Source organism: Psilocybe cubensis, chromosome 3 (assembly GCF_017499595.1).
Source record: "Psilocybe cubensis strain MGC-MH-2018 chromosome 3, whole genome shotgun sequence".
Taxonomy (NCBI): domain Eukaryota; kingdom Fungi; phylum Basidiomycota; class Agaricomycetes; order Agaricales; family Agrocybaceae; genus Psilocybe; species Psilocybe cubensis.
In genome coordinates this window covers 2,020,804-2,046,259 of record NC_063001.1, presented here as the reverse complement: position 1 = coordinate 2,046,259, position 25,456 = coordinate 2,020,804, and the positions used below count along the sequence as shown (strand labels likewise).

The following is a 25,456-nucleotide window of genomic DNA, read 5'->3' as shown; positions in this document are numbered from 1 at the left end:
ACAATCTGGTAGCTGAGCAACGTCGTTTGAGGCTATTTGTGTGGGACAGGCGGACCGGGAGTATTTGAGTATTTAGATTCAGACTTTACCGGGTTCTCTTTTGCCCGCCACCTTTGCTCTTCTCCACCATCTCGATATGCCCCAGCCCCTCAACCCTATTGAACGTCTGCTCGATGCAAACGTCCAGTGGGCACAGGCAGTCTCCAAGACCCAGCCAGATTTCTTCCGCGAGTCCGCCAAGGGTCAAAGTCCCCATGTATGCGTCTTTTTGCTGGTCTTGGTCCAGGAGCTCATCGTCATCTACAGACACTCTGGATAGGTTGTGCCGACTCCAGGGTCCCCGACTCGGTCATCACAGCTGCTAAGCCGGGAGACATCTTCGTTCATAGGAATATCGCCAAGTAAGCAAGGTGTATCGGTGTTATGTGCAAATCTCATCTAGTCGTCTAGTCAACTCCATTTAGACGACACCAACGTTCTATCTGTTCTCAGATACGCCGTCGACTATCTCGGTGTTGAACACGGTGCTTGCTTTCTTTTTTAAACTTTTTAGCCATTATTCCAACCGTTTTCCTTCTTTTTTCCACCCGGCAGTTGTCATTGTCGGACATGCAGGATGCGGAGGTGCCGCAGCTTGTCTCGGGGCCGCTCAATCTCCTAACTTGTCTCTCGATGGCCCTATCACTACGATCGATTCGTTACCCGTAGATTCTTCTTTGAATCGTTGGCTGGAGCCCTTGACTAGGCTGGCGGCGTCCCTCCAGCTGTCTTCCATTCCGCATGAGGAAGCTATGCCTATCCTGGTCGAGGAGAATGTCAAGGCCCAGGTTGCCAATTTGGCCAAAACCCATGCTATCAACGATGCTTGGACGAAGGGAACCCGTAAAGGCCAGAATGTCTGGATCCACGGCTGGGTCTATGATTTGAGTACTGGCTTGTTGAAGGACCTTAACATCTCTCAAGGACCCCCCTCCAAGAAATAATTACTTGGCAGGCGTCAATTGTGCTTCAGGGATTGCAGTATAGATAAACATAGAGGTCTTTAAAAACAGAAAGAGAATATAAAGAAATAAAACGCGTGTATATGTTATTTTTCTTTTTTTTGAGTGTGGTTGTTTCCTTGTTCAATGATCAAGGTAATCACGCGCTGTTCATTTTGGGGACGCACTTGCAATTGATGGTCATCCCCAATCTCTTGCTTATTCCAGTCACTCCTTATAATGGCAAAGCAAGCTTATCTTCATTCTGGACAGACATTGGTTCAAATTGCTTCTTATAATACTAATTTACAGGGTGTTCTAGGGCTTCCGCAAGACTTGGTGGATTGGCTGGCTCCAACGCTGCAAGTATCCAACTTTCTTTCACCGGAAAGACGTGCCCCGGACATTGTCGCTGTTGGATTCCAGGAACTACTTCCTCTGCACCTTGGACGTATGTACCCATAAGTCCAACTGTTGGACAGACTCACATCGACTCCCTTACCTCTCACAGTTTCTGGGTTTTCGAAGGCCGTCATAAACGACAGAGACACGCTCATTCTTTCTCAAATTGAGACCCACGCTCCGAACAAGGAGTCTTACTCTCTCATCGCAAAGGTTGTGAACGTCGGCGTGGCTTTGCTTGTTTATGGGCGTGACGATGGCATTGCGCGTAAGGTTTCAAACGTACATACCTCGTGGACGGGGTGCGGACCCGCATATATGGGCAATAAAGGTGCTGTCGGCGTACGCTTTCGAGTAGCTGGGCCCGACGGTACTGCCGGAGAAACATATACGTGTGTAGCTTGTTTGACAATATTCGACTCATTAACTCATGTGCTGTATACGTTGCGCAAATCCAGCTTTGTGAACTGTCATTTGACTGCACACCAACACAAATTGCAGAATCGGATAGCAGACTACAAGCACATCGTTTCCACTCTGTTGTTTCCGCCAGAGGCCTTGTCAACATCACCCAGCACACTCTATGAGACCAGCCATCTCTTTCTATTAGGGGATCTAAACTTCCGAATCGAACTGCCGAAAACCCATCCATTATATGCTAAGCGCCTTACTCACGAATTCGCTCAAACATTAGAGTCTGAAAAAATAAGAGAAGAACTGAAAGAATACGACCAATTGACCATTGAGAAGCGCAAGGGCACCATCTTCGCTGGCCTCCATGAGGGTGATTTTTGGAAGTTTAAATGCAGCTACAAGTACAAACTCGGGGAAGTCGATAAATACAGGTAAGTATATTACAGCCCTTCTGCAGAATAACTTCACAAAATGCTCCAGCATAAAACGCACACCGTCATGGACGGACCGTATCTTATATGCAACGTATACAGACTCCCTGAATCTTCCCAATAATTCGTCGATTACCAACCTGTTGTATACCAGTATTCCTTCGTATACAACTTCTGATCACGTATGTCCACCAGTTATGACTTGTTCTGGGACTTCTGTGACTGAATATATATTATTATTAAGAAACCTATTGTTTCGTTATTACTTCTACCTCCACGCCCAGAAGATGCACCTCCAAGTATACCTACCATCCCTCTGCCGGCTACGTATTCTCCCACTGCAGATCCAAAGGCTACGCTCAAGCGATATACAGGCCGCAGTCTTGACCGAGTCATTGGGATTACTTGGTGGATAATAACTCTTCTTGGAGCAGGCTCGGGGATTGTTGGTGTTTTTAACCTCTTCCTTGGACTAAGCGCTTGGATGTGGTTGAAAATAAAGCCATCTGCCAGAGAAGTCCAGGTTTGATTCGGCTTTGTGGACTTGTATGCATCCTGATATTTAAGTACGACATTTATGATACCATAGTGGATTTAAAGGACAAATTATAAGTTAATATATTACGACTGCCGTGATAACCACCAACTTGAAAACTGCATCAGGGTATACGATTAGCGGGATGAAAGAGTAGTCACTCTAATCATTTGGGATTGCACTCATGATGGAGAACAAGGATACAAATAAGGGCGTTTTGGAATATACCCATAAGAGAACGAAGATCATTGCGACGAACATTGCAGGAGAGCACTTTAGTATCGCGTTGGTTCTTCGAAAGGGAAGAACATTGCCTATAACAACAGGAAACAAGTAAACCCCAAGGTCTTCAACTTGTGAATGATTATATCATCATACGCTCGTATAGTGGCACTACTTCCAGACAAGCCTGAATTCAGAATTATGGGTAAGGATTCTGCTGTATGTTGAGGATAAGGAATATCAAGTTTTGACCGTAGTAAGTTAGTATAAATCAATCGCGTCCATGGCCAGAAGTTCGACAGTAGAAATTTACAGTACAGATATTTTTCTGAACTTGAAATCTGAACCAGAAAGTGAACTTGCCCAAATAATCTGAACTTGAAATGTGAACTCGGTGAAATTTTGTAAAAGTTTACTTTTTGTGCCATAGTTCAGTTTTCTACTAAACAGTTCACTTTTTATCCGGTTGTCCACATGTGACCATAACGCGTCAATAGCCATGCGTGGACACGCGCGTGCCATTAGTAAAATGGCACAATGCCTATATTGACTGGCCAGTGGTTTAAATACATGATGTGAGGCGTCGTTATTTATTCCCTCTTCTCAACGTCCATCTACTTGCAGGTCCAAATTGCACGTAGACTTGAAACCTACCATGGCTCAAAGACCCTGCCCGCATCCTGGATGTGATTACAGTGTCAACATTCGACTGTGTCGTGGAACTAAAGTACCCGAGCACAAAGGACTTTGGTACGAAGCATGTACCGCTCCACCACCTACCTCTCACTTTGTTGGATGGGTGCGAGAACGTGGTATTGGAGAGGTTTTACCATTTCCCACACCAACAACATTCCAACAAGCACTATTGCAAGTGCCCAGAACCCCACATAAAGTATTACCGTTCAATAAACTAGGCAACAGTCCAAACACACCTTATTCGGCACTTTTTACATTTGAGCGAAGTTGAGTAACCCTTCGTTGCATGTATACCATTCTTTGAAGAAAAGAACGTAATAGATATGCGGGAAATAGATGAAAGGCTTTCTTTACAAGCCGTGCAATGGCTCATAGGAGGATAGAACATGACGGAGCCTAGATTTGCACCAGAAAAATGAGATCCAGGTTACAGTAAGGGTAGCAACATTACGTACCAATGCACTCATTTTTATGAGTTGTGGGCTTGCTTCCAGCATGATCTATTGAAACCTTTTCCTTATCAGTTAAGGATGTGTGATCAGATTGATCATTTCCAAGTGAAGCTTTCCAGATAACATCTTTGAGCGAGTTCCATAGATAGGATACAAGAAGGCTGTCGAGCTGGAGAACCTCAACCAGCAAACTTTGGATATATGCCGGGAGGACATGGGGTGCTTGATTGACGTCTTTAACACATAGTTTGATTTCTGAGAAAAGACTACAACATATGCGAATGAACCGGTCTATGTCGGTAAGAGAGCAGCTGTCCAGTATATCACGGTGCAGACAGTCAACAAGAGAAGAGAGCGACAACATGAAGGCAAGAGATAACACAACTTATGCAGATGTGCTACTTAAAAAGAACTGCGACGGGGCCCTGTGCCATTGCATGGCACATCGTGATCAACGGTGAGCTCAAAGCGAGGTGAGGTGTGCCCCACTGTGGCATTGTGATTAGTGACGGACACGTGCCCCACTGTGGCTCTAGGTTGAAAACTGTACTCCAAAATTTAATCTGAACTCGCAGAATTTCATAAATGTGAACCCTGGGAGAAATCTAAACTTCGGGGTAAAATGTGTACTCCAGGAAAAAATCACGAGTTCATATTTTGGTTTAGATTTCAGGTTCAGTTTTAAAAAGTGAACCATAAATTTTTAGTGTCGAAGCTCTCTCCATGGCACATGCCAATTTGGGTATTTGTCCATGTTCTTTAGAATATAACACGGACAAACAAAGAATCCAGTCAGCACCTTTGAAGTTCCTGCTTGTAATTGCTCTCTATTCTATCATCTACCATGGCTGCCTTGGCTTCGTAAGTTCCCTGTTAATGGCATATGTAAACGCAAGCTTATCAATGGCAGTTTACTACCACAACCTGTACACGCCCCTGCCGTCTCAGATGACGAAGAAGATATCCCAAAGCAGGTTATTTCTCAATCCACCACTGTCATTACCCGAGCAGTCGTCCCACCCTATGGTCAACGAATAGGATGGAAACCATCTTCGTTAGAGGATTTCGGTACGTACACTGCTCAAGAGTTCATTCACGTTCTTGTGCTAAACTTGATTTAGGCGACGGTGGTGCTTACCCTGAATGTCATGTTGCTCAGTATCCTCTAGGGATGGGTAAGAAGCAGGTACGTTCAGCTACATCCATCATATCTGGCTGTTTCTTAGGCATTTTACTCAGGCATCATCTGGAAACACTCTTGCATTACAAGTCGATAGCGAAGGAAATGTCCGATATGATGCTATTGCCCAGCAAGGGCAGCGCGAAGGGAAGAAGGTCCAATCCCAGTTCAAGGATCTAGTGCCTCTTGCGCATAGGAAGGATTTAGATGATAAAGACAAGGTCATGGAACGCCCCTCCGAGGAAGAAGTTCAGGAAACTGCTGAAAAAACTCGTCTGGCCCTTGAAAAGTTGGTCAATGGTAAAATCAAGGCTGCGCAGCCCAAAAACGTCCCGGACAGTCAGGGAAAGACATCATTTATTCGGTATACTCCTGGGCAGCAGAATGGTCAGGGTGCTTTAAAGCAGCGCATAATCAAAATGTCGGAAGTAGTTGAAGACCCTTTGGAGCCTCCCAGGTTCAAACACAAGAAGATTCCTCGAGGACCACCCAGTCCGCCTCCTCCTGTATTGCGAAGCCCTCCCCGAAAGGCTACGGCCGCAGAGCAAAAAGAATGGATGATTCCTCCGTGTATCTCAAATTGGAAGAATAACAAAGGTTTTACTATCCCTCTTGACAAGCGTCTCGCTGCCGATGGAAGAGGTTTACAAGATGTAAGCTATTTGCCTTTACACACTTTCGTACAGCTCACAAACTATGCTGCAGATTCATATCAACGACAACTTTGCAAAGTTTTCCGAAGCTTTGTTTGTTGCAGACCGACATGCAAGGGAGGAAGTGCGCCAACGATCTTTGATGCAACAAAAACTTGCACAAAAGGAGAAGGAATCCAAGGAAGAAACACTTCGTCTTTTGGCCCAGAGAGCACGGGAGGAACGTGGAGGTGTTCCACAGAAGCCAACTGCGCAATCCCAAGCTGCTATGAAGTCGTCATTAGCTGCCTATGGAAGTGACAGCGAAAGTGGTGACGAATCAGATGCTTCTGAAGATAGCGCTGAAGATGAAGAGGCCCGCAGAATCCGTGACGAAATGAGGCAGGAAAAGAGGAGAGAACGCGAACGAGAGTTGAGGATGAACAACATGGGCCAGGAACAACGTGCCAAGATGCTCGCTCGGCAACAGAATCGCGATATTTCAGAGAAGGTCGCACTGGGTCTTGCAAAACCGACCTTGTCAAAGGAATCAATGCTAGATTCGCGCTTGTTCAATCAAGAATCATTGTCTGGTAACTTTGCAGACGATGATTCTTACAATCTGTACGACCGACCTCTGTTCCACGGCTCGACTGCTGCCGCCGCAATTTACAAAGCTAGAGGTAATATTGAGGAGGGTAATGAAGATTCGTTCGGTGGCGGTACAGACGAAGGCATAGGGAAAGCGCTCGATAATGATCGATTTAACCTTGGTCAGGCACGAATCGGCTTCGAAGGTGCTAAAGACCAGGAAGTCAGGGAAGGACCAGTGCAATTTGAGAAGGACACGGGTGATGTCTTCGGCCTGAACCAATTCCTGGATGAGGCAAAGACGGGTAAAAAGAGGGGCTTGGATACTGGGGTGTGAGTGCCTATGCATTTCTGACTTGGGGTTTTACTGACTTTATTCAAGGGGTGGTTCACGGAAACGACAGCAACTGGAGAAAGCTTCGGATCGAGAGTGAATTATCTTCATGCTGGCGTCACTGGCAGTGGAACTTGAAGATGTATTGTATTACTTATATGTTTTCTCCTTTGTCTATTATGTTCATGTTACAGTCGAATATTATTTGTAAATTGTAATCAAAGATTGCCGTTGGCAATTGGGCCTTGCTGACCGCCTACGGCGCCATCTTTATTCTACATGTACAAGCAACACCAACAGGAAAAAAACTCCTGATTATTTTTCTCTAAGGTATTTCCTCAATTTATATAAGTTGTGCTGTCTGAATTTTTTTCTAATTGCCCGACAGAAAAGACAGAAGAAAAGACTAGACTTGTGGCAAATATATAAGGTTAGAGGCCCTAAACAAAGCAACAAATTATGCTCAATGAGAATAGACAAAGCACACTCCAATACCAACAAAGCCTTCAAGCAAAGTTCTATCACGCACGTCGCAACTGACTCGTAGACTGTAGAACATAGAGTAGATATATAACAGACCACATCAGCACAACTTATAAAAGAGACATCACAAAACAGTGATTCTAAGAGTATGTAGATACAAGTCATCACACATCAAAAAGTCATACAGCAATCACAAAAGAGCAAGACAAGCAGTCAGTAAAAAGAGGTAAACCTTTGGGGATAGAGAATACAGAGATTGATCAGTATAATAAAATCAAGATAAAATCAGGGTGCCTCCCCTTTTGTGCTGTTTTCCTTAGCTACTCAAGTTCTACGTCTCTCAAACGTCTCTCAAGAGACGTAGAACTTAGTAGCTAAGTGGCATTTGTTTACTAGGTATGGAATGGAGCAAATAACGTTCGAAGATTAGATGGGCAGCGAACCAACAGTAAACTATCTGGGCTTTGTTTGGCAGTGAGAGGGTCGACAAACAACGTGTGAACATTTTGTGCACCATTAGACGGGGATCGGTCAATCTTTTGTTTGGCATCGTCGGGTCGAGTAAACAACGTGTGAACATTTTGTGCACCATTAGACAGGGGAACGGTCATTCTTTTGTTTGGCATAAGTATCATCAACAAACATGATGCCAACATTTGATGGACGAATTTCACAGTAGGGGAGCCTTACTTAACAGCAAGGCCATGGAAGAGCGGGCCGAGTACCTTTCCCAAAACGGCTATGCGTTGGCGCTCCAAAAAAGTTTTGATCCTAAAGCTGTAGTCGTTCGCGTTGACTCGCTATGTCAACTCCTCCACCACCACCCTCGGACAACTCTTTTGTCCCTCCTGTCAGAAGGTCGGGTGTGAGGACCGTCCTTTCATACACAGGCATCCCACCGTCATGGCTCGACAAGCGCCCGAAATTGCCTTCCAGAAACTGGCTCATATTTCTCTCCGTCACCTCGTCAGTTGTCGGGCTGTATGCGTATGACCGACGGAGATGCAAGCAAATCCGTCAGGAGTACGTCGAAAAAGTGAAGCACCTTTCAGAGGTACCAGCCGACCCGTTTGAAGTCCTGCGCAAGGTTACTGTGTATGGTTCGAAGTGGCCGGCGGATGAGGACTATGATCAGAGCCTCAGGTACTTCCGGAAGTATGTCAAGGTCGGAATGCCTTCTTGTATTACAATCAGACCAGCTAACTTGTGCACTTGTATTCACAACTAAACAGCCCATACTTATTGCTGCTGGTGTTGACTATGAAATGATTCCCGGAAAGCGGCATGGTGAAATTATGAAACGTGTTGCAGAAGACATTAGGTTAAGAAGACGACTTGACCTGGAAATCGACATAGACTCGGACGTGAGGAAGGCGCTTCCAACATACAGGTCCCCGGCTGTCAGACGTCAGAATGAACTTGAAGGTGGCATTGTGATTATCGGCCGTCCTACTTTCAAAGAATTTATGGCCGGGCTCAAGAAAGGTTGGACTTCCGGCCTGGAAAAGGTGGACGAGGACGAGGAACTGGCACGTATACTAGAGAACGACAGTCACTTTGACGAACCTGAAGACCCGAGAGACTTTGACATGGACGAACCATCGAAGAAGTCCCCGCCTTTGTCTGCTCAGACATCACCCGTCTTTTCACCGCTGCAAATTCGACCTTCCTTTGCTCAAAACTCGCAGCAAAGTCCTTCTTTACCGACCGATGTTCCAGCTGTCATTCCACCGCTTCCTCCGTTATTACTTGTGTCATTCACGGACTACATTGGCATCTCTCAAATCCCACTCATGATTTGGGATTTTTTCAACCAGCGGCATAAAGTTCTTGCTGGAGCACAGGCGGGATATCGACTGGTTATGAATATTTCACGTCCGATAGAGGTTCCAGAAAGCTTAGACCAACAGGCGGCTCCCGATGGAGATATTCAAGAGCAGAATCTTGGAGATTTGGACTTTGACAAACAGGCCGAAAGCTACTACAAAAAATCGTTAAAGGACCTCCCTAAAGATATTGAAGAAATCAGGACAAAGTATTACGAATCTCTTGCCGGCAAACTGGCAACAGCACGCGAACTTGCGCGGGGCACACGAGAGCCCACAAAAGCTGAGCTTGAGAACCCACCTCCTACAGAGGTCGAGCTTCGTGCAGAAAGATTAAAAAAGGAACGAAGATGGCGCAATGACGTAGACGGCTGGAATATTATCAAACCATCCACCAGTGTCACTTGGGATCCCCGTTTCAAAAACGCGCTGCGAGTATTTGTAGATCCTCCGCAAGAATCTACTTCGCCATGATTGACTCGTTTATTAATTTACAATATTAATCTGATACACGACCTTTGTGCAAAGTTGTGCAACACAATGTTCAGACAATATCCACCGTGCCGCTTTGAAGCCAATTGTCTAACTCGGCGAAATCATCTTGCTCCAAACTTTCATCCGCCCCCTCAACCTGTACTAACAATGGCATTTCGTTTCTTTTCGACTTTTCTTCGATCACCGCAGTGGCAACCTCGTAAGTCGCGTCGCATTTCTCTTCTTTGGGTGTTGCATCTGTGTTTCGATGAATGGTTGCTGGGCTGACTGACCGTGATATTATCTCGATGGATCCTTCGCTGTCTGAAGATGCTAGAAATAACGAATCGTCCGCCCTTTTTTGGCATGTCCTGTCAACATCCTTGTCCTGGTACGACGTATCAGATACACATCCCGTGGACAGCTTCATTTTTTGCTCGTGGCCTCCATGGTTGTATTTTTTGAAGTTTGAGGAGGATCCTTGAAAAGGTTTAGGCGATACTTTTGTCCTTTCTCTGTTGTTAAGTTGTGGAATTTTTTCAGTGGAGAGGATAACTTCGGGAAGTTCATCCGAATCGCTTAAGGATTCCGGCGGGGTGTGTATCTTATGTGCGTTTCGATCGACTACGTCTGTAAAAGAGATAGAATGTTCGAGGGAGTGTTCACGTTTTCTTTTTGATGGCCGTTGTGATTCTGTTTTTAGTCTTTTGCCTGGTATTATAGAGAGATTGTCAACAATTTGAGTTCTCTCGTGAATTTTGTCTAGTTCGCGGAGGACTTTGCTCTCTTTTTGGGTGACAGAGGTCGACGAGGGGCCAACTTTTCTTGCAGTAGAGGCGCTTGAATCTTGCCCCCTTTTTTTCGAGGGAGGTGGGGGCGCTGATAAACCTTTATTGCAGCTTTATAAGATGGTTTCAATATTTTTCTGTAATTGTTCCATCGATCCTGGACCACGTACCATAGATGCTGACATTTGGTTTTATTCTTACAGGAATGATTGCACTCAAACCGCCCATCAGCCCGAGGATTTGATTCCAGAGTCCGGCCACGAATCTCTTTTGCAGTAGATTTGGGTCGACTTTGTGTATCCATGATTTGGTCTATGGAAGGTCAGGGTGAAACACAATGAAAAACGTACGAAACCTGTGTAACACACCGCCGATTGTTAAGCATTCACGTTGGACACCATCGCTGTTATCAAGGTCCATATTCCAAAAATCTGGATCGTCATCAAGACCGATAAGATCCCTTTCCTGATAATGATATTGAGAAATGCAAAACAAAAGTCAATGGCTGTTTGCAGTAAATAACATACCACCGAAGAAAGGGGGCGGGTGTCTAATGTTGGATATTCACTAGCCATGATATCTGGTTTATATGTCTCTTGCACAGAAACACCTGCAACAGTTTCCTACGTAGACAAATGGGTGAGTAGAAATGATTGAACTGGGTTCCAGTCTTTACAGTTGCAGCAATGACAATAACGCCTTGGCTGGGTTTTCCTAATTCAACCCTCACTTCAAACGTTTTTGGAGTTTTGAGGGCTAATGTCCTAGAAATCCTGATATTAAAGTCTGTAGAGTTAAGTTGTTTCTACTTACGGAATGCGTCGAAGATCGACCAAGTCCATATCGGATGTCAGAGTCAAAATTGAAGTCATGTTAAAGGAGCGTCCCCGCTGCTTGCGGATCTTAAATCCGCTGTCTTTATCTTCAGCTAGCCCACAGCGAATTTGAAGATCGACTTGGACGGGACTCTTTCCACCGTCTGATTCTACGCTAATTTCCTTGATAGTAACAATATACTGCGGAAATTCTGCAAGGGATCTTAGTACTTCCATTCCAAATGGAGCTCGACGATTTAGCAGCTAGATCACTCGTATGATAAGTATCTATACGCTTCGATAATGGTAAGGAGTGGACATACAGTCTCAATCCTGAGAGGGTCCTGTCTTCTCAACTTTTCGAAAGAGGTAATCCCATTTTCGGCTAGGACCTGTTGGAGAAAGTGAGCTTCCTTCGGGAAACGCATTCAAAGGATTGAACTTTTATTCTAAAATAGGTTTTGCCTTCAATGTTAGCTTGCACTATCGATAAATCATCAATATGCTCACGATTTTTCTCCAATTTGCTCAATTTGTCTAAAGACAATGGCTCTGTCCTCCCATGATTTAGCTGAGAGGCATCGGAATCTAAAATTATACTGGTAAGATTCTCGAAGAAATGATAATAAAAATACTTACAGTTCCAGGCTGTTCTTGATTTGAAGACCATCTTTTTTGACGATTGAAACATCGCAAACAGCTGTAGCATTATATTGTGAATAGAGTGCAGTAGTGAACGAGACACAGACTTCACCTCTCGATATCCTAGCTATGTGCTTGAAAACAGAAAACGCCTCCATGTGGGGTTGGCTGTCAGAGCTTCTATACTCAGCACTATTTAACGAGATTCCTCCCAATACTGCCTTTTTGACATGTAAAAATGTGTTACGATCCTTTTCATCAAAATGCACTCTGCACACCTGAACAAGAATAAACACCTTATCCTGTGTTTTATCAACTTTTTTGACAGGAAAGCGAATTTCAGGGTCCTGTTTGAGAATGTTGAAAATCTTCGGATATGATATTCAATCACCACACATCGACATAGAATAACAACCTTACTCGTTTCTCAGAGTTTCGCAATTTGACGTCCTGGAATCTATTGGAGGCAATAGGGAGGCATTATCTCTATCGTGAGGACTAATCACCCACTCGTCTGCTCCACATATTGGTTCCAGCTAACGCCGACACTATTAGTATGATTAATGCAGGAGTGAGCAAATCAGGAGATAATCACAATATCCCTGAGGCTTGCACGATCTGGCAGAGCTAAAATGATTTCCATCTAAATGGAAATGGAATTTAGACAGACAAACAACTCAGGATGATAAAACTATACCGTAGCACGTCGGATATAGTACTGTCAAAGCATTGGTATTTTTGTTTTGGCAATTTGTGAAATTAGCTCACTTTGCTCATTATTTCTCCGTATTGCGTAGAAACTAGCTTCCCAGCATCAGCACCATATTCGATGTGTGTGATGAGCTTCGTTTGCCTCAGTAGGTCGACGCTTTCCATGATGATTTCTTCTACTCCCTGTTGCTGTGGTTTAATTTGTCCATCTGATCCTACCTGATAAAACTTGGGATTTTTATGCATTCTCTGGTAAAGAAATGAGCCACGCAGCCATATTTTTGCTGATTCTATGTCTGTAATAGTTCCCAGCCCGATTTCGGAGTTAATGTGTTCAGCGAGATTGACGTGAAGGGAGCTTTCTAGCACAGTCTTTCCCTGCACAAGTGCATTGTATTTTTGCTCTAGCTCACTTTCGCAGAGGATGAGGGCAATGCCATCATTGTCTGAAGATAACACCATCCGTTTCTATGTTTTAAAAGCAAATCTATAGTGCATTTTCCGTACCAAATTGAGGCCGGCCCTGAGAAAAGTGGTAACTCAGAGCAACCATGATATGAGAGAGAAAAATCATACGGCGCGGCCCAACATTTGCATTATATCCAAGTCCGAATATTCTTTGGAGATATTGTTCTGGTAAAGCCGAACGCCCTTGATAACAACCATATGAGCAGCTTCACATGATAACAACGCTTCAGAAGATATTTATGCGATTGTGCTGAATACCTCTTACGCAAATTCACCCCGACTGCCAATGTCTTTGAAGGTATATCAGCGACATCGAACGCAGATAGAAGGTACGAATGTGACCTTACCGACGTTGCGATCAAAATGCGCAGTATCCTTCTCATAAAGAGCTGTTCTGTGGTTCTTCGATCATCCATAGTGATACCTGCGTGATGTACCCCAATACCAAAGGAAGCCAGCTCTAATTTGAAAGTAGTCATGTTCATCAGTTTATTGAACAACGTTTAGATGAAATGACTGGCCATTCAATCGTTTGTCTTGAAATAAGTGGTCGATCCTATTGAGGATAAAGTTCAATATACACTCAGAAGGCATAGTAAATGTGAAATTCACCTCGACGGATGGGACCAAGGGACAGGAAGTTTCTTCTGTTCACAGTCGCCGTAGTCTTTCATTAACTTCTCCGCAGTTTCGAATACCCCTAGAGATATATGGACCCATTTTCAAAATGACGAAGCTCAATATTATCCCATTATTTACCTTTTCTAGTGGAACAGAATACAAGAATAGGTTTTCCAGTGGAAAACTGTTGCAATACAGCGAATAGTTTGGAATCCAATGCCTTTCCGAATTGAAAATCATTCCAGCCATTTCGACGAGGGATGCCAACAACGTGTTTGGTAAGTCGACACGGCCTGAAATTGTCACCGAACTGTTCAATTATAGTTAGAAATAGTGACTATATAACAAGCATTTGGCCTGAAACCTACTTCAAAAACTTGGGCGGGCCCCTGGCTTTCAGAGTCCTCCCCAATCCAATGCGCAACGTCTGAGATGTTTGGCACCGTTGCAGATACAAGGATGAACCGAACAGATGAACCTCGAAGCTTCATTCTGGAGGTTACCACTTCCAAAGTACTCCCCCGAGATTCATTCAAAACATGGACCTTGTGATATGATCATGCTCTAAACGTTTTCCAACTAAAAGTCAATTCGCGTGGTACCTCGTCTACAAGGAATAATTGAATCTGAGCCAGTATGCTCTCATGTTCACGCCTGATAAGATGGGCATGAAAATAATCAAAAGCTTGTAAGCGAAAAATGTTCACCAGTTCCGGGTCAAACTGTCCCATTTTTCACACTAAAAAGATCAATTAAAGGAATAATCGCAAGCAATACTCGAAATATATATCCATACCGTTGTTACTCTGTATATTAATGTATCATTAGAGTACGAAGAAAAGGTATGCTCCAGGCTTGGACTGACATGACGGTTGCATTTTTGGCTTCGCCCCATGTATCACGGCCAAACACAACCGTATCTCCGGTTAACTCACAACCTGAAAATCTTTCAACATCTAATGTCACGATAAAGGGAAAGAACTTTCACATCTAAGTCCAATAGGTTCAAATTTTGCTGCCCAGTCTTGAAATCTTTCAGTACACAAAGCCTATGGCAAGATAACATATAAACAAAGAACCAAAGGCAAAGTAAATCAAAATATACTTTGGTTGGTGCAACATACACGCATTTGACTTGAGTTCTAGTGTCCGTACTACGGCATAGCATTCGTATAATTGCTAGCTCGAAGAGAACTGTTTTACCACTCCCAGTGGGAGCTGATACAAAGAAACATGTTGTCTGCTCGAATGAAAGCTAGTCTGAAATGCTTACCACTGATTACCTGGGTAATATTAGTACAAAAAGTTAAAGGAAGTTGAGAGGCCGCTCACTATGTTCTTATCCCCTAAAACCACCTGTTGGATTTGCGGTTTAACTTTCGAGGCTGCATGAAGTAACGTTACTTACCGCATCGAAACATGTGGTTTGAACTGCATTGAAAACCCCAAACTTGAACATTCCACGATATACATCAGCTGATTTTCCGGTTAGGGTATTCGCGTTTTGTATCTTTTCAATAGAACTGACGCAGGTCTGATACTGGGCGCAATCTCATGCCAGATGCGTTCCTGGTGACTACCTGATGACCCTGGCCATCTTCCAATGCGGGATTACCAGCATCGGCGTCTCTATGCTGCAAATTCACGTCATTGTTAGCCAACCTATTCAGATTTTCCTCCGCAGGTACTCGAGAACCGAGTGGAAGATGCCCGTGATGTCCTGGATAAGAGCCTTCTATCCAGTTCACTCAGGTCTCTCGTATCAGGAAGACATAAAGATTGAGAGTTCACTGATGTGATAATTTCTGCTTGCAAGTCCTCTGGACAATGCAGAAAATTGTTGAGGGTTGCATTGAGCTGTTGCACAAGTATTTTCCTCGCTTCGAGGGTGAATATATGCGTCTCTGAGTCCGAGTCGGCCAATGTTCGTGTCCATGACCTCTGAGGAATTTGATAATATATAAAGCATATAATAGAATCACGCTTAATTCATACCTGTTTCAACACCATCGTAGTAAGAACCGTCATGGTCAGGTGGCAGAAATGAGTCGTATACGTCCTGAGTCCCTTTGTCCAAATCAAAACGATCAATATCTTCGATGCAGATATCTGCCTCTGAGCCGTAATAGTCTATCGGCTCGCTAAAGCTTCCTGTCATATTTTTGTCAAAGAATTGAGAATAAGGGTGAATATTTCTGTGCTTGAGAAGAATCGAAAAAGGGTTCCAAGAAATTGGGTCGCTTCAAATGGCAGTCACACAAACAGGCATCAACGCGATATGTCACGTGAATTTAATGTTGGAATGTGACCGTGACCGGCGCGTAAATTGTAGTGAACAACAGTTAAATCCAAATCTTTACCTTGAACCAGTGCCATCTTTCTATCATCCTTGCCCTTTCCCAGAAACAAAGTCATCATTCTCAATGGCAAGCAATCTTACTGCCCAACAACTAGCTCAGCAAGCAGCTCAACAAAAAGAAATGGCTCGTAAGCTAGAGGAATACATCGAAAAGTAAGTTTGTTCGCCAATTGTTATCTTTACCACGCCCTTTGAGCTTGAAGCCTAGAATCCACTACTCAGATCGCTACTCGGATGACGAATATGAATATCGTCACGTCATTTTACCCAAGCAACTCCTGAAGATGGTTCCCAAAGAGTACTTCAACCCTGATGAGTCTGGCGTTTTGCGGCTCCTCACGGAGCAAGAATGGAGGGGTATTGGTATTACGCAAAGCCTTGGATGGGAGCACTATGAAGTTCATGGTATGATCATGTCTGCTGTTGCGTTACGATGAATATTGACAGAGGATAAAGCTCCTGAACCACACGTCCTTCTATTCCGCCGTGCCATAAACTTTGTGCCTCCCCCTCAACCTCGTATGAAGGATGCTAGAAGGAAATAAGTTTATGTCTTAACTGCTCGCTGCTTCTGAGTTTGCAATATGTAGGTAGTGTGACCTTATTTTCCTTGACTTTGGTTGCACTCTAGGTCGTCCGCTTCGTTCGCTTTGTAACTGTACGCCTCGTTATTCGTCGCAATTCCCCACTGTTTCATTGTATATCCCTTCACATGGCGTCTCTCTTTCATTAATTCAACTTCTATGGGTCTACTTACAAATGTGCTTTCTAAGGATTACAACCGGATATTAGATGACACGCCAGAGTGATGGCTCAGTAATTAGAAGTGGCTGTGACCTAGAACCTCGAAACAGGAAGGTCGTTCCACTCCATCATTGGACCGGGGTCGACTGAAGCCCTTAAGGTGTTTTTAAAGGCTTTCTTCTCCTCGATATACGTAACTCCTACCCTTGGCGACTCGGTTTCTTCGCCCTGAACCGGATACTTTTCCACAAGGGAAGGTAATTGAGAAACAAGCTTTCTCCCTTCCTCAGAATTCAATATTTTCGCCCAGTGTTGTCCAAATTCGACGATGGTAGGGTTTTCCTTCTCCAAAGAAGTTTTCCATGACTTTTCATCGATATCAGGGAATTCTTTGCGGACCATGCCTTCAAACGCCTCGATTGCGAGAGAACTTACCCCCTTGGGTCGGGGTTTTTGAGAAACCATATGAACTGATAACTTAGACCTCTTCGTTGAAGATGGGTGAACGTTGGTAAGGAAAAGATCGAGGACATCCTGTTTGGTAATGCCTTTCAACATTTCCGCGTCTTTTTCATCTTGATCGGGAATTGTTGGTTAGATAAAGATATTAGACAGAAAATGGCACATACTCCTTAAGAAATCCCAATGCCCACTGTTAATCTGGATAAGATATTTGGAAACCTCTTCCCCCAAATTTTTATCTGCCTCGAGCCACTTTTTCTCTAGACCACTTTTGTGGACATCGAATTCATCAAGAGACATATCCTCGAGTTTGATTTTCATTTCTTCCAAAAAGGCATCCACACGATCTTCCAGATATGTTGGTCGCTTCTCACTTTGGACCACAATACGTAGGCCTCTTTCACTAAAGCCAGGCAGAGTCCAAGACGAACAAGAGACGATATAACCCAATTGTTCCCTAGTTCGCAAGATATTGAAAGCCGGTTCACTTAAAATTTGAGTAAGGAGTGCGGATGTAACCCGCAGTTTCTGGTTGACCACGGGGCCGTAGTAGGTGAAATAAGTTAAAGCGGAATTTGCTTGATTCTTGTTGGGCAACGGCGCAGAGTATATATAATTTGAGCCTGTTATAAAGGCGTTAGGGTATTTTAAACGATTTTAATGTAAAACGATCAAACCTGGAGGGAGCAGAAGCGATTTTTCATTCAGCTCGGAAGGAGAAAGACTGGTCGGGTTAAGGCGTTCTTCTGCGATCTCTGCTACTTTGATGGCTTCCTGTTTAGATATAAGTGGCTTGCGTGGATGTTAGAAATAGTAAAACGGACATCTTTGTACATGTTCCCAGCCACCAGAATTCTGACGTTCACTTGCTTCAGAAGTTCTTCCATGTGGGTCCGGACATCGTCTGCATTGATGGCTGAACATTTTTATTCAGTCACAGATTTTGAACGTGGCATGATTTTACCTACAAGGTAGTTCTGCCAGCTTTTCATCGATAGTCCACTGGCGTTGTGCCATGAGGTAACGTCCGTAATAATCGGAGAGAGAGTATGATTGACCGAGAGAGAAATTCTCGTACTCCCTTCGAAGCTAAGTAACAGGAAATTAAAATCTAATGAGCGGTAAAGCAGAGGAGAGCACCTCTTCTTTGACAACTGCGAGCCTCTGAGCATCGACGACAAGGCCTTTCACCTTCTCGAGGACATGTCGCACCAGCACAGACATCTTATCGTTATATCCATTCATGGTAATGTACAGACCAGTATTTGTAGATGAAAGGTTGTATGACAGACCGGCGAGATCAGCGTCGTATGAAAATTCTGTAAGTGAGTCATTGACGATGTCAGAGTATAGTCTGCGTAATCATAAGCGTGAGGTCAATTCGTACTGTAGCATACACACACCTTGTAAGCACTGAGGTTCGTGCTGATGCACTTGTCAGTGGGCTAACCATTGTTGTCAATATCAAGATATTAACACAAACCAAGGGTATCATACCTGCGTATATCAAATACAACATGCGCTTTTGGCACCCAGAATTTATCGTCTTTTTTGTACCACAGAGATGATACCCGAGTTTGTCTTATAAGATGAGGTCGTTTCAAAGGCTAGATTTAAAATTGAGCAAGCTTGACGAATATCAATTTAAGACCTAACACCTCAACCCCGATTTTTTTCTCCACGTCGAGATTAGTCGGAATGAACTCATTGGGTCTAGGGACGAATAATTCAGAGATGTCGTTGAAACTATTGGCCTGTCAAACGATCAGATAACTGCGCAAGGAGCTGAGCTGAGCACCGACCTCGGCCACAAATTCATCATCAAATCTTTGAACAGCGTAGCCTGTCCCATACCATGGTTCTTTTTCCCAGACCAGTTCAGGGTGAATTTTGCGGTGATCATCCTCTTTAGCCATAAGGACAACTCGGCCATTCTGTATCCTAAATTTATCCAGATATTCCATAACTTTGGCTTCGCCTCTTTGCCTGTCTAAATCGTTTTCGTAATCCCAGGTCAATCGCGGCGCGGCAAGGAGGAGGTGCTCAGGAATTGGCCAGGCCATATGCTCCGCAATCCATGTCGCATAATCGTCGGGGCGCTTTTTTTCAGCAAATCGGAACCGTATATTAGAAAGATTGACAACTTCTTGATGGTGGTATGATTCCAGTTTAGATGATCGAAGTAAAGCAAGGTATTTAAACGCTGCTTGTATGACTGATCTATAATTTGCTAATACAATCCAGTCAGACATTGTAGAACACCAAAGCAATCTTAGATCACGTACCAAAACCTTCCGGAGTCAGATAAACAGTTATTTTAAACATGGCAAATCCCCTGCCAAGGTTTTGAGGGCCACAGCTCAAAGAGGTGACCCAATGTTTGTTTTTCAAATAGGAATGCAATGAACCAGGCCCTTCATGACCCACAAAGTGCGAAAGAAAGTTGGCAGGCTTATGCTTCCAGAATGGAGGTTGATATTCCAATGGGAAAGAGATTTCTAAAGCGTGGAAAGCCATGACGGTTTGAACTGAAACAAGTGTCTACAAAAAACGGCGTTGAGCAATAATTGGAAGTTAACGATTTTAAATAGCTAACCCCTTTTTCCCCAGTGCCAAATGGATGATCAAAAATCATCGGAAGGGGATCTCTTCCCCGATTAGGGATTGGGGAGAAAAACCTTGTCGCAAGTTCGGAAAGATCATCCAAAGATTCTGAAGGATGACAATAGGTGAAAGATATTAGACTTGTTGAGTTTGAGAAGTATACCTTTGCCTACGATACATAGACGCATCCTGCTAGCACAATATTCTTTGGTCCACCATTCGACTAGCCGGCGACGAGTTTCGCGACCAACTGCACCACCATCCGCGTCTGACTCACTAACAGTCGAGGGGGCCGGAGAAGCTTTGCCAGACGATCCGGGGGAGGAGTTGGCAGATAAGAGAGTAGCGCCCTCGAGTTTGCCCTGTATTTTAAGATCCTTGGCCGCTTTTGACAAGCTCTCTCTATTTCCGCTACCAAACTTGGACCATACGTGACCGGGTTTCGTCAAGTGTTTGTTCAGTTGAAAGATACGCCACATATCTGCTTGGTGATTTTTTTTGTGCTCAGAATCCACAGCATTTAATTCACGAGATGTACATGATGGAGCAAAGAGTGGGCAGTGAAAGAACGCGGCAAAGCGCTCTAGCGCACCTGACAATGCCGACGTTGAAACATTGAAGTAGTAATTGGTGTTGGAAGTTGCTGTATATGCATTCGATCCACCATTGTTTTTTGAGAGAAACTAAAATGAAAGGAAAAGGGTCAAATCAATCAAATGACTGAAATAACTAGTAGTGATAGTACCTCTGAATATTCGTTCTCCTGGGGGAATTTTTCTGTTCCCTGAGAAGGTTCATGTCAAGATGAATCAATCAAAAGGAGTAGGTTGTCCCTACCATAAATAGTAGATGTTCGCAGAAGTGAGCAAGTCCTGGCATATCATCCTTGCATACATGTCAGATAAAATTCAAGCGACCATAAGACGAATGCAGCTTACTGGGTCGTAAAGATGTCCAACAGCGACGTCAAGACTAGCCGCTGCTTTGTCTGCTTTAGCGTCATGAACAAGGGTAGCCTTGAGGCCATTCTCCAGCTCTATTATCCGATATTCTCTATCATCCTGTTCAGATTTGATGATAGGTCTAGTGAAGATGCGATAAGGCTGAGCGCCAGGGTTTTCGATCTGTCTCCAATCTGCCGTCGCAGACATATTTCGGGCAATGTGCTTTGATAGATTTATGGCTCTACTAGTATATCGCAAGGAAAATGTGACGCAGATCAGCCTTGGTGCAGGTCGTAGTTCAGGAATAAGCCTGAGCATTCAGAACAATGGCAGTAGTTGAACACACAACCTGCCCCAAACTAGCAACTCTGGCCGAGGACCATTCCGGTCAATGACATGTAATTACACGACTTATTACGTAAAAGCCTTTTGAACTGAACAAATTTTCAACTTGCGGCTTCAAACCAACATGAGTCTCTAAAATATGATTTAGAAGCTTTAAACTCGCGATGCTTCATCACAAACCTTCTAGGATAAGTCCTTGTCAATGATCCTGAGTGATTGAACCAATTGTATTCACAAATTATGAAATTGTGCTACAACGATTCAGGTAGTAAAAAACAACGTACAAACCAGTCAGTAGAATACATTAAAGTCATAAAAAATATGCTGATGTCCACAGATACTATTATGGAGGATCAAGGGGATAGTGATAGACTTTTCGGAAGACGTCCCAGACGACCTCCATTGTGGCGACTAACTCTTGTAGGACATGCTTGAAAGCACCGCCTTTAACCCATTCGAAAGAGAAATTGTTCTCAACCGGCAACAAGCCATATGCTTCTGGGGTAGATGGTGGTACAGAATTTTTAGGATGACTGTCGGAGGTGTCGTCGTGAGATTTTTGTGTCATTTGTGTAGTCGTGATGATAGCATCATTTGCCAACTGAGTAGATATCGGGTTCAAATTTGGAGGTGGTTCAGCGCTGGCTGGCGCGACTCTAGATATCACATCCGGTGTTTCTATGGGCGGCTCGCCGTGATATCGGGTACTGGTGCTGGCGTAGACAGTTGAAGTGACAGTCACAACAGGGATATCCGACCATGACTCGATCTTACCGAAATAGCCAACACTGATTATTTGCAATCGGTGCACATCAGCCATTAACTGATAAAGGAGAGAAAATACAACCAAAAGGATAGACCATGTGATGATGAAGTACCAGTTCTGACGAAGAGGGCCTTGCTTGGCCATAGATTTGCGGACCATAAGCAACAGTTGTGGTTTATTATATTCGTTCACCGAGTAACGCAGCAACCGATTTCCATCTGGCAATGCATAATGATAATCAAAATTGGAACGCAATGAGCTGATATCGAGGCCTAAGTAAACTTGAGTTGAATAGGATTTTGAAACATGAGAAAGTCGAAGCTTACCGGGGATAAGGTCCACATACACTTCTAATCGTGCGATGGACACGAAGAAAGTCGGGAGGAGAATTTCCAGTGCCGGTACGTCCTTCAAATTTCTAGAGTAGTTTCCAGAAGACACATGGGCCTCTTTCACGATATAATCTATCACCAATGTCCCGCCAATTGACGACCCAGTGTGGACCTTCACCCAGCATATCCATTCCTTCCCGCTTAGCTCCTCAAAAGGAGCAGCTCCAGCCGTGACGTCTGTAGCTACCTGTGCTAGTTTTGTGGTTTCCGATCTTACAGGGACGCCGTCAAGGCTAGCGCAGATAGTGTGCACCTTGCCGTCAAAATTTGTTTCCCCAGAATTTGCGATGTGATCAGTATCTGGTAACCCGTGTGCTATCCCAAAATGAAGCCACTCGGAATCTACTAACGGTGGTGTCTGTAAGATGACCCTGACAGCGTATCCAGTAGGGAGATTGTTGATATCGGGTGCAAGCGCTGTCACCGTCACTTTTACTGAAGGAATGATGCAGGGACCATCAGGTTTACTGCGTGTGAGATGGGTTTTTCGCGGATTGGAAGAATTGGACGAAAGGTGGGACATGTTATTGCTAGGCGTCCGCGGACGGGCGTGAGGTCGTGAATTATTCACGTTGCCAGGGTAGAGAGTGTCAAAGAATTTGAGTGCGATCCTAGTACCATCCTCGGTACACTTTGTGAACGCATTCTTCTGGAGTACCGTTTTCCTGGTTTGTGGATCGTGTTGAATGTCCCCCGTTGGGTTAAACACCTCGACGGATGCACCGTCGACTTCATTTCGTATTAGAATTGACGTCGACTCGGTGTCAGCGGCTAGAACAGTGAACCGGGGCAACACTATGGGCTCCAACTCCGTAGACTTTCCATGGATGGGCCCATTAAGGCGCGCCAAGACTGTCCTTGAAGTTATGAGAATGGTACCGGATATAGTAAAAGTGAACATGTTTTTGGCAGGGGCTTGTAATTCATTCATATTCAAATGGAGCGTTATAGGAGAGCCAGGATGCACCGGCTTAAGCACACTTTGCGATGAGGTAGGATGCGATGGTGTTGTCATTGATGCTACCGAAGATATTTCGGAAGGTGACAGGTTCAAGGTAGCTGCAGAACCTTCGAAAGAATATTCGCCGACATTAGACATAGGAAGTGGGGCACGCAACAATGAGGAGGCCGATGAATCAGTTTTCGCATTTAAGAAGCCTGGCGCAGAATCTTGTATCAGGCCACTGGGAGAGGAGAGTAATGGCTTATGGCGAGAGTCAGTTGAATCCGAGGATATTGTCCTAGAATTGATCGTGGAAGGTTCACTTGAAGAACCCGTCCCAAATCCAGTAAATCCAGTCGCCCCGGAAACCTCCCATCTGCTTGGATATCCGTCAGGCCATGATACGTCAGACCCTTTAGCCTCAAGACCAACATCAAGACCAAGTAATGTTGCAACGCCAGCAAACCATATGCCCTGGCAATGCCCTTTATATTCAACGTGCATCAGAACACCTTCAGCTTGAGGATTACCTGCACTTGTTCCCTTTCCGCGTATTGTACAGGTCATCTCTCCCTTACTTTCTTCGACCCCAACCCTTCTTCGACCACTTTCATCACCTGGTATATCCAGATACTTCGTAGGCTTAGCCCACCGTATCCGTATTCGCTCTGCACTGGGGAAGCTACCCTGAATCACGCAAGCGTCTGTCGTAAGTGGCACGGAAGAATCAGAGGATTCATCGTCGGCAAAGTTGTTGTAAGAGCTTGAACGAGAGGGTTTTGACAGGGTCCGTGTAACGTGAGGCTCAGACGTGAGGTCCCACGCAGCATTTTCATCTTCCATCGAAGAAAGTGACGCAAATGAGGAGGAGTTATTTACCGGGGGAGGAAAAATACGGAGTCTGATGTAGTTTTGTAGACAGCGTGGCGTAGGAATAGAAAGCTATAACAAAGGCGCTGGTAAGGATGAAGCTAATACAATACCAATGTCGAGTCCATACCAGGTAGGGCGAGCGTGGTGGTTTGCCCAAGAAAGGGACCCACATATCGATGACAGCCATAAACAAGGCTTGGTTTCTCTCTCCGATAGAAGGTCTTCTTCTACTTGCGGGTGTCCCTCCCGTGTCCAGTTGACTAAAATCTTTTCTTCGTGGAAGAAAAATTCTGGGAAGAACAAATGATATGCTGTATCCGCTGACAAGAATGTGGCCAGTATATTGTGCATCAATTGGTGCAGCTTTATCACCAATTTCAACATGTTGTGAACGATTGGAAGTAGAAGTTCCATTTACATTGGAAGATCCAACAACTGTGTTGAAGTCTTCATGTGATCGTTGAGGGAGACTCAACGCCCGGGCAGCATTGTGAAGCAGAGGGAAAACCGTTGATGAAAAGTTGTATGGTACGCCGTTGTGGTCGAGTGGATGGACCTGAGAGGTATGGATTTTCACGTTTTCCTCTAAGCAGAGAGAGGTTAAGTCAAAAATACATAGCTTCTTAACAAGTAGTTGCTAACCAGGAAAAAGAGGAATCGTTGATCCAGGAGTCACTAAATCCAAAGGCACACAAATCTATACACGATGGTATTGAAACGTTCAATAAACAAGGAATACGTAGCAAAAGATTAAAGACCTTGAGAAACATTTTGACGGAGGCACCGTCTTGTCCTTGCTTAGCTTTCCCTTCGATTGCCACTCTGGTAACGACATTTAGTTTTTGTTGTGCAATGCCTCCTGAGGTAATTGTTGGAGTATAGCTAGTACTGTTGTTCTGAGAGCGATAATAACTTGATCTCGATGGCGTAGAAATCATTGAGGGCGGGCTGAGGGGCGGTTCATAGCGCGAATTAGTGGAGACTGGCATGCCAATGTCCAGACTGACACCAGGTTGAAGAAGGCTAATGAACGCGTCTAAAGCAAATGGAATAACGAGTTGGTGGAAACGTTCAAAGCAACGACGTGGGCCACAGAGCGAGAACGACGCCTTGAGGGAGCTGAAAATGTATAGGCTCCGGTTGATCAGGCGGTGCCTTTTGGCGCGACTTTGGTTGTAAACAGTCGCGTCAATAATTACACGTGCAAACAACCCAATTCAATGTTGTCAGTTACAGAGGCATCTAAGAGTCAGGCCCAACTAAAATGGTTGGCATAGCATATCAATTGCAAGATAATTACTCATACAAAGACACCACATTCGACACT

The 25,456-nt window shown here is 44.4% G+C and overlaps 7 protein-coding genes across 7 annotated transcripts; 5 read left to right on the top strand and 2 right to left on the bottom strand.

The window, feature by feature from the left end:
• Positions 1 to 136: 136 nt before the first annotated feature.
• Positions 137 to 983, top strand: JR316_0003447 (Carbonic anhydrase 2; the record flags this gene model as incomplete). The annotated part of the gene is made up of 4 exons (XM_047889220.1): positions 137 to 256; positions 307 to 401; positions 451 to 524; positions 595 to 983. The coding sequence occupies 4 exons, from the start codon at positions 137 to 139 to the stop codon at positions 981 to 983; spliced, it is 678 nt and encodes a 225-aa protein (XP_047751594.1).
• Positions 984 to 1,220: 237 nt separating this feature from the next.
• On the top strand, positions 1,221 to 2,756 carry JR316_0003446 (Type II inositol 1,4,5-trisphosphate 5-phosphatase; the record flags this gene model as incomplete). Its single annotated transcript, XM_047889219.1, has 5 exons — positions 1,221 to 1,431; positions 1,492 to 1,774; positions 1,841 to 2,227; positions 2,277 to 2,409; positions 2,472 to 2,756. The coding sequence occupies 5 exons, from the start codon at positions 1,221 to 1,223 to the stop codon at positions 2,754 to 2,756; spliced, it is 1,299 nt and encodes a 432-aa protein (XP_047751593.1).
• Positions 2,757 to 4,976: 2,220 nt separating this feature from the next.
• On the top strand, positions 4,977 to 6,969 carry JR316_0003445 (mRNA splicing protein; the record flags this gene model as incomplete). The annotated part of the gene is made up of 6 exons (XM_047889218.1): positions 4,977 to 4,993; positions 5,043 to 5,200; positions 5,254 to 5,318; positions 5,372 to 5,965; positions 6,018 to 6,868; positions 6,918 to 6,969. The coding sequence occupies 6 exons, from the start codon at positions 4,977 to 4,979 to the stop codon at positions 6,967 to 6,969; spliced, it is 1,737 nt and encodes a 578-aa protein (XP_047751592.1).
• Positions 6,970 to 8,154: 1,185 nt separating this feature from the next.
• On the top strand, positions 8,155 to 9,652 carry JR316_0003444 (Mitochondrial import inner membrane translocase subunit TIM54; the record flags this gene model as incomplete). The annotated part of the gene is made up of 2 exons (XM_047889217.1): positions 8,155 to 8,517; positions 8,585 to 9,652. 2 exons carry the CDS (start codon positions 8,155 to 8,157, stop codon positions 9,650 to 9,652), a joined length of 1,431 nt encoding a protein of 476 aa, XP_047751591.1.
• A 70-nt stretch (positions 9,653 to 9,722) lies between these two features.
• Positions 9,723 to 13,555, bottom strand: JR316_0003443 (ATP-dependent DNA helicase MER3; the record flags this gene model as incomplete). Its single annotated transcript, XM_047889216.1, has 18 exons — positions 9,723 to 10,551; positions 10,656 to 10,752; positions 10,809 to 10,905; positions 10,968 to 11,063; positions 11,117 to 11,204; positions 11,254 to 11,519; positions 11,579 to 11,647; positions 11,698 to 11,704; positions 11,766 to 11,843; positions 11,895 to 12,265; positions 12,318 to 12,354; positions 12,408 to 12,433; positions 12,493 to 12,540; positions 12,595 to 12,615; positions 12,666 to 13,076; positions 13,185 to 13,282; positions 13,342 to 13,366; positions 13,424 to 13,555. The coding sequence occupies 18 exons, from the start codon at positions 13,553 to 13,555 to the stop codon at positions 9,723 to 9,725; spliced, it is 2,796 nt and encodes a 931-aa protein (XP_047751590.1).
• Positions 13,556 to 16,120: 2,565 nt separating this feature from the next.
• On the top strand, positions 16,121 to 16,601 carry JR316_0003442 (Cyclin-dependent kinases regulatory subunit (Cell division control protein cks1); the record flags this gene model as incomplete). The annotated part of the gene is made up of 3 exons (XM_047889215.1): positions 16,121 to 16,209; positions 16,265 to 16,461; positions 16,513 to 16,601. 3 exons carry the CDS (start codon positions 16,121 to 16,123, stop codon positions 16,599 to 16,601), a joined length of 375 nt encoding a protein of 124 aa, XP_047751589.1.
• Positions 16,602 to 16,893: 292 nt separating this feature from the next.
• On the bottom strand, positions 16,894 to 21,017 carry JR316_0003441 (Putative zinc protease; the record flags this gene model as incomplete). Its single annotated transcript, XM_047889214.1, has 16 exons — positions 16,894 to 17,375; positions 17,430 to 17,885; positions 17,940 to 18,036; positions 18,087 to 18,178; positions 18,231 to 18,351; positions 18,403 to 18,616; positions 18,666 to 18,707; positions 18,760 to 18,869; positions 18,927 to 19,016; positions 19,065 to 19,492; positions 19,548 to 19,803; positions 19,859 to 19,974; positions 20,030 to 20,549; positions 20,612 to 20,650; positions 20,704 to 20,751; positions 20,805 to 21,017. 16 exons carry the CDS (start codon positions 21,015 to 21,017, stop codon positions 16,894 to 16,896), a joined length of 3,324 nt encoding a protein of 1,107 aa, XP_047751588.1.
• Between the last annotated feature and the right edge of the window lie 4,439 nt (positions 21,018 to 25,456).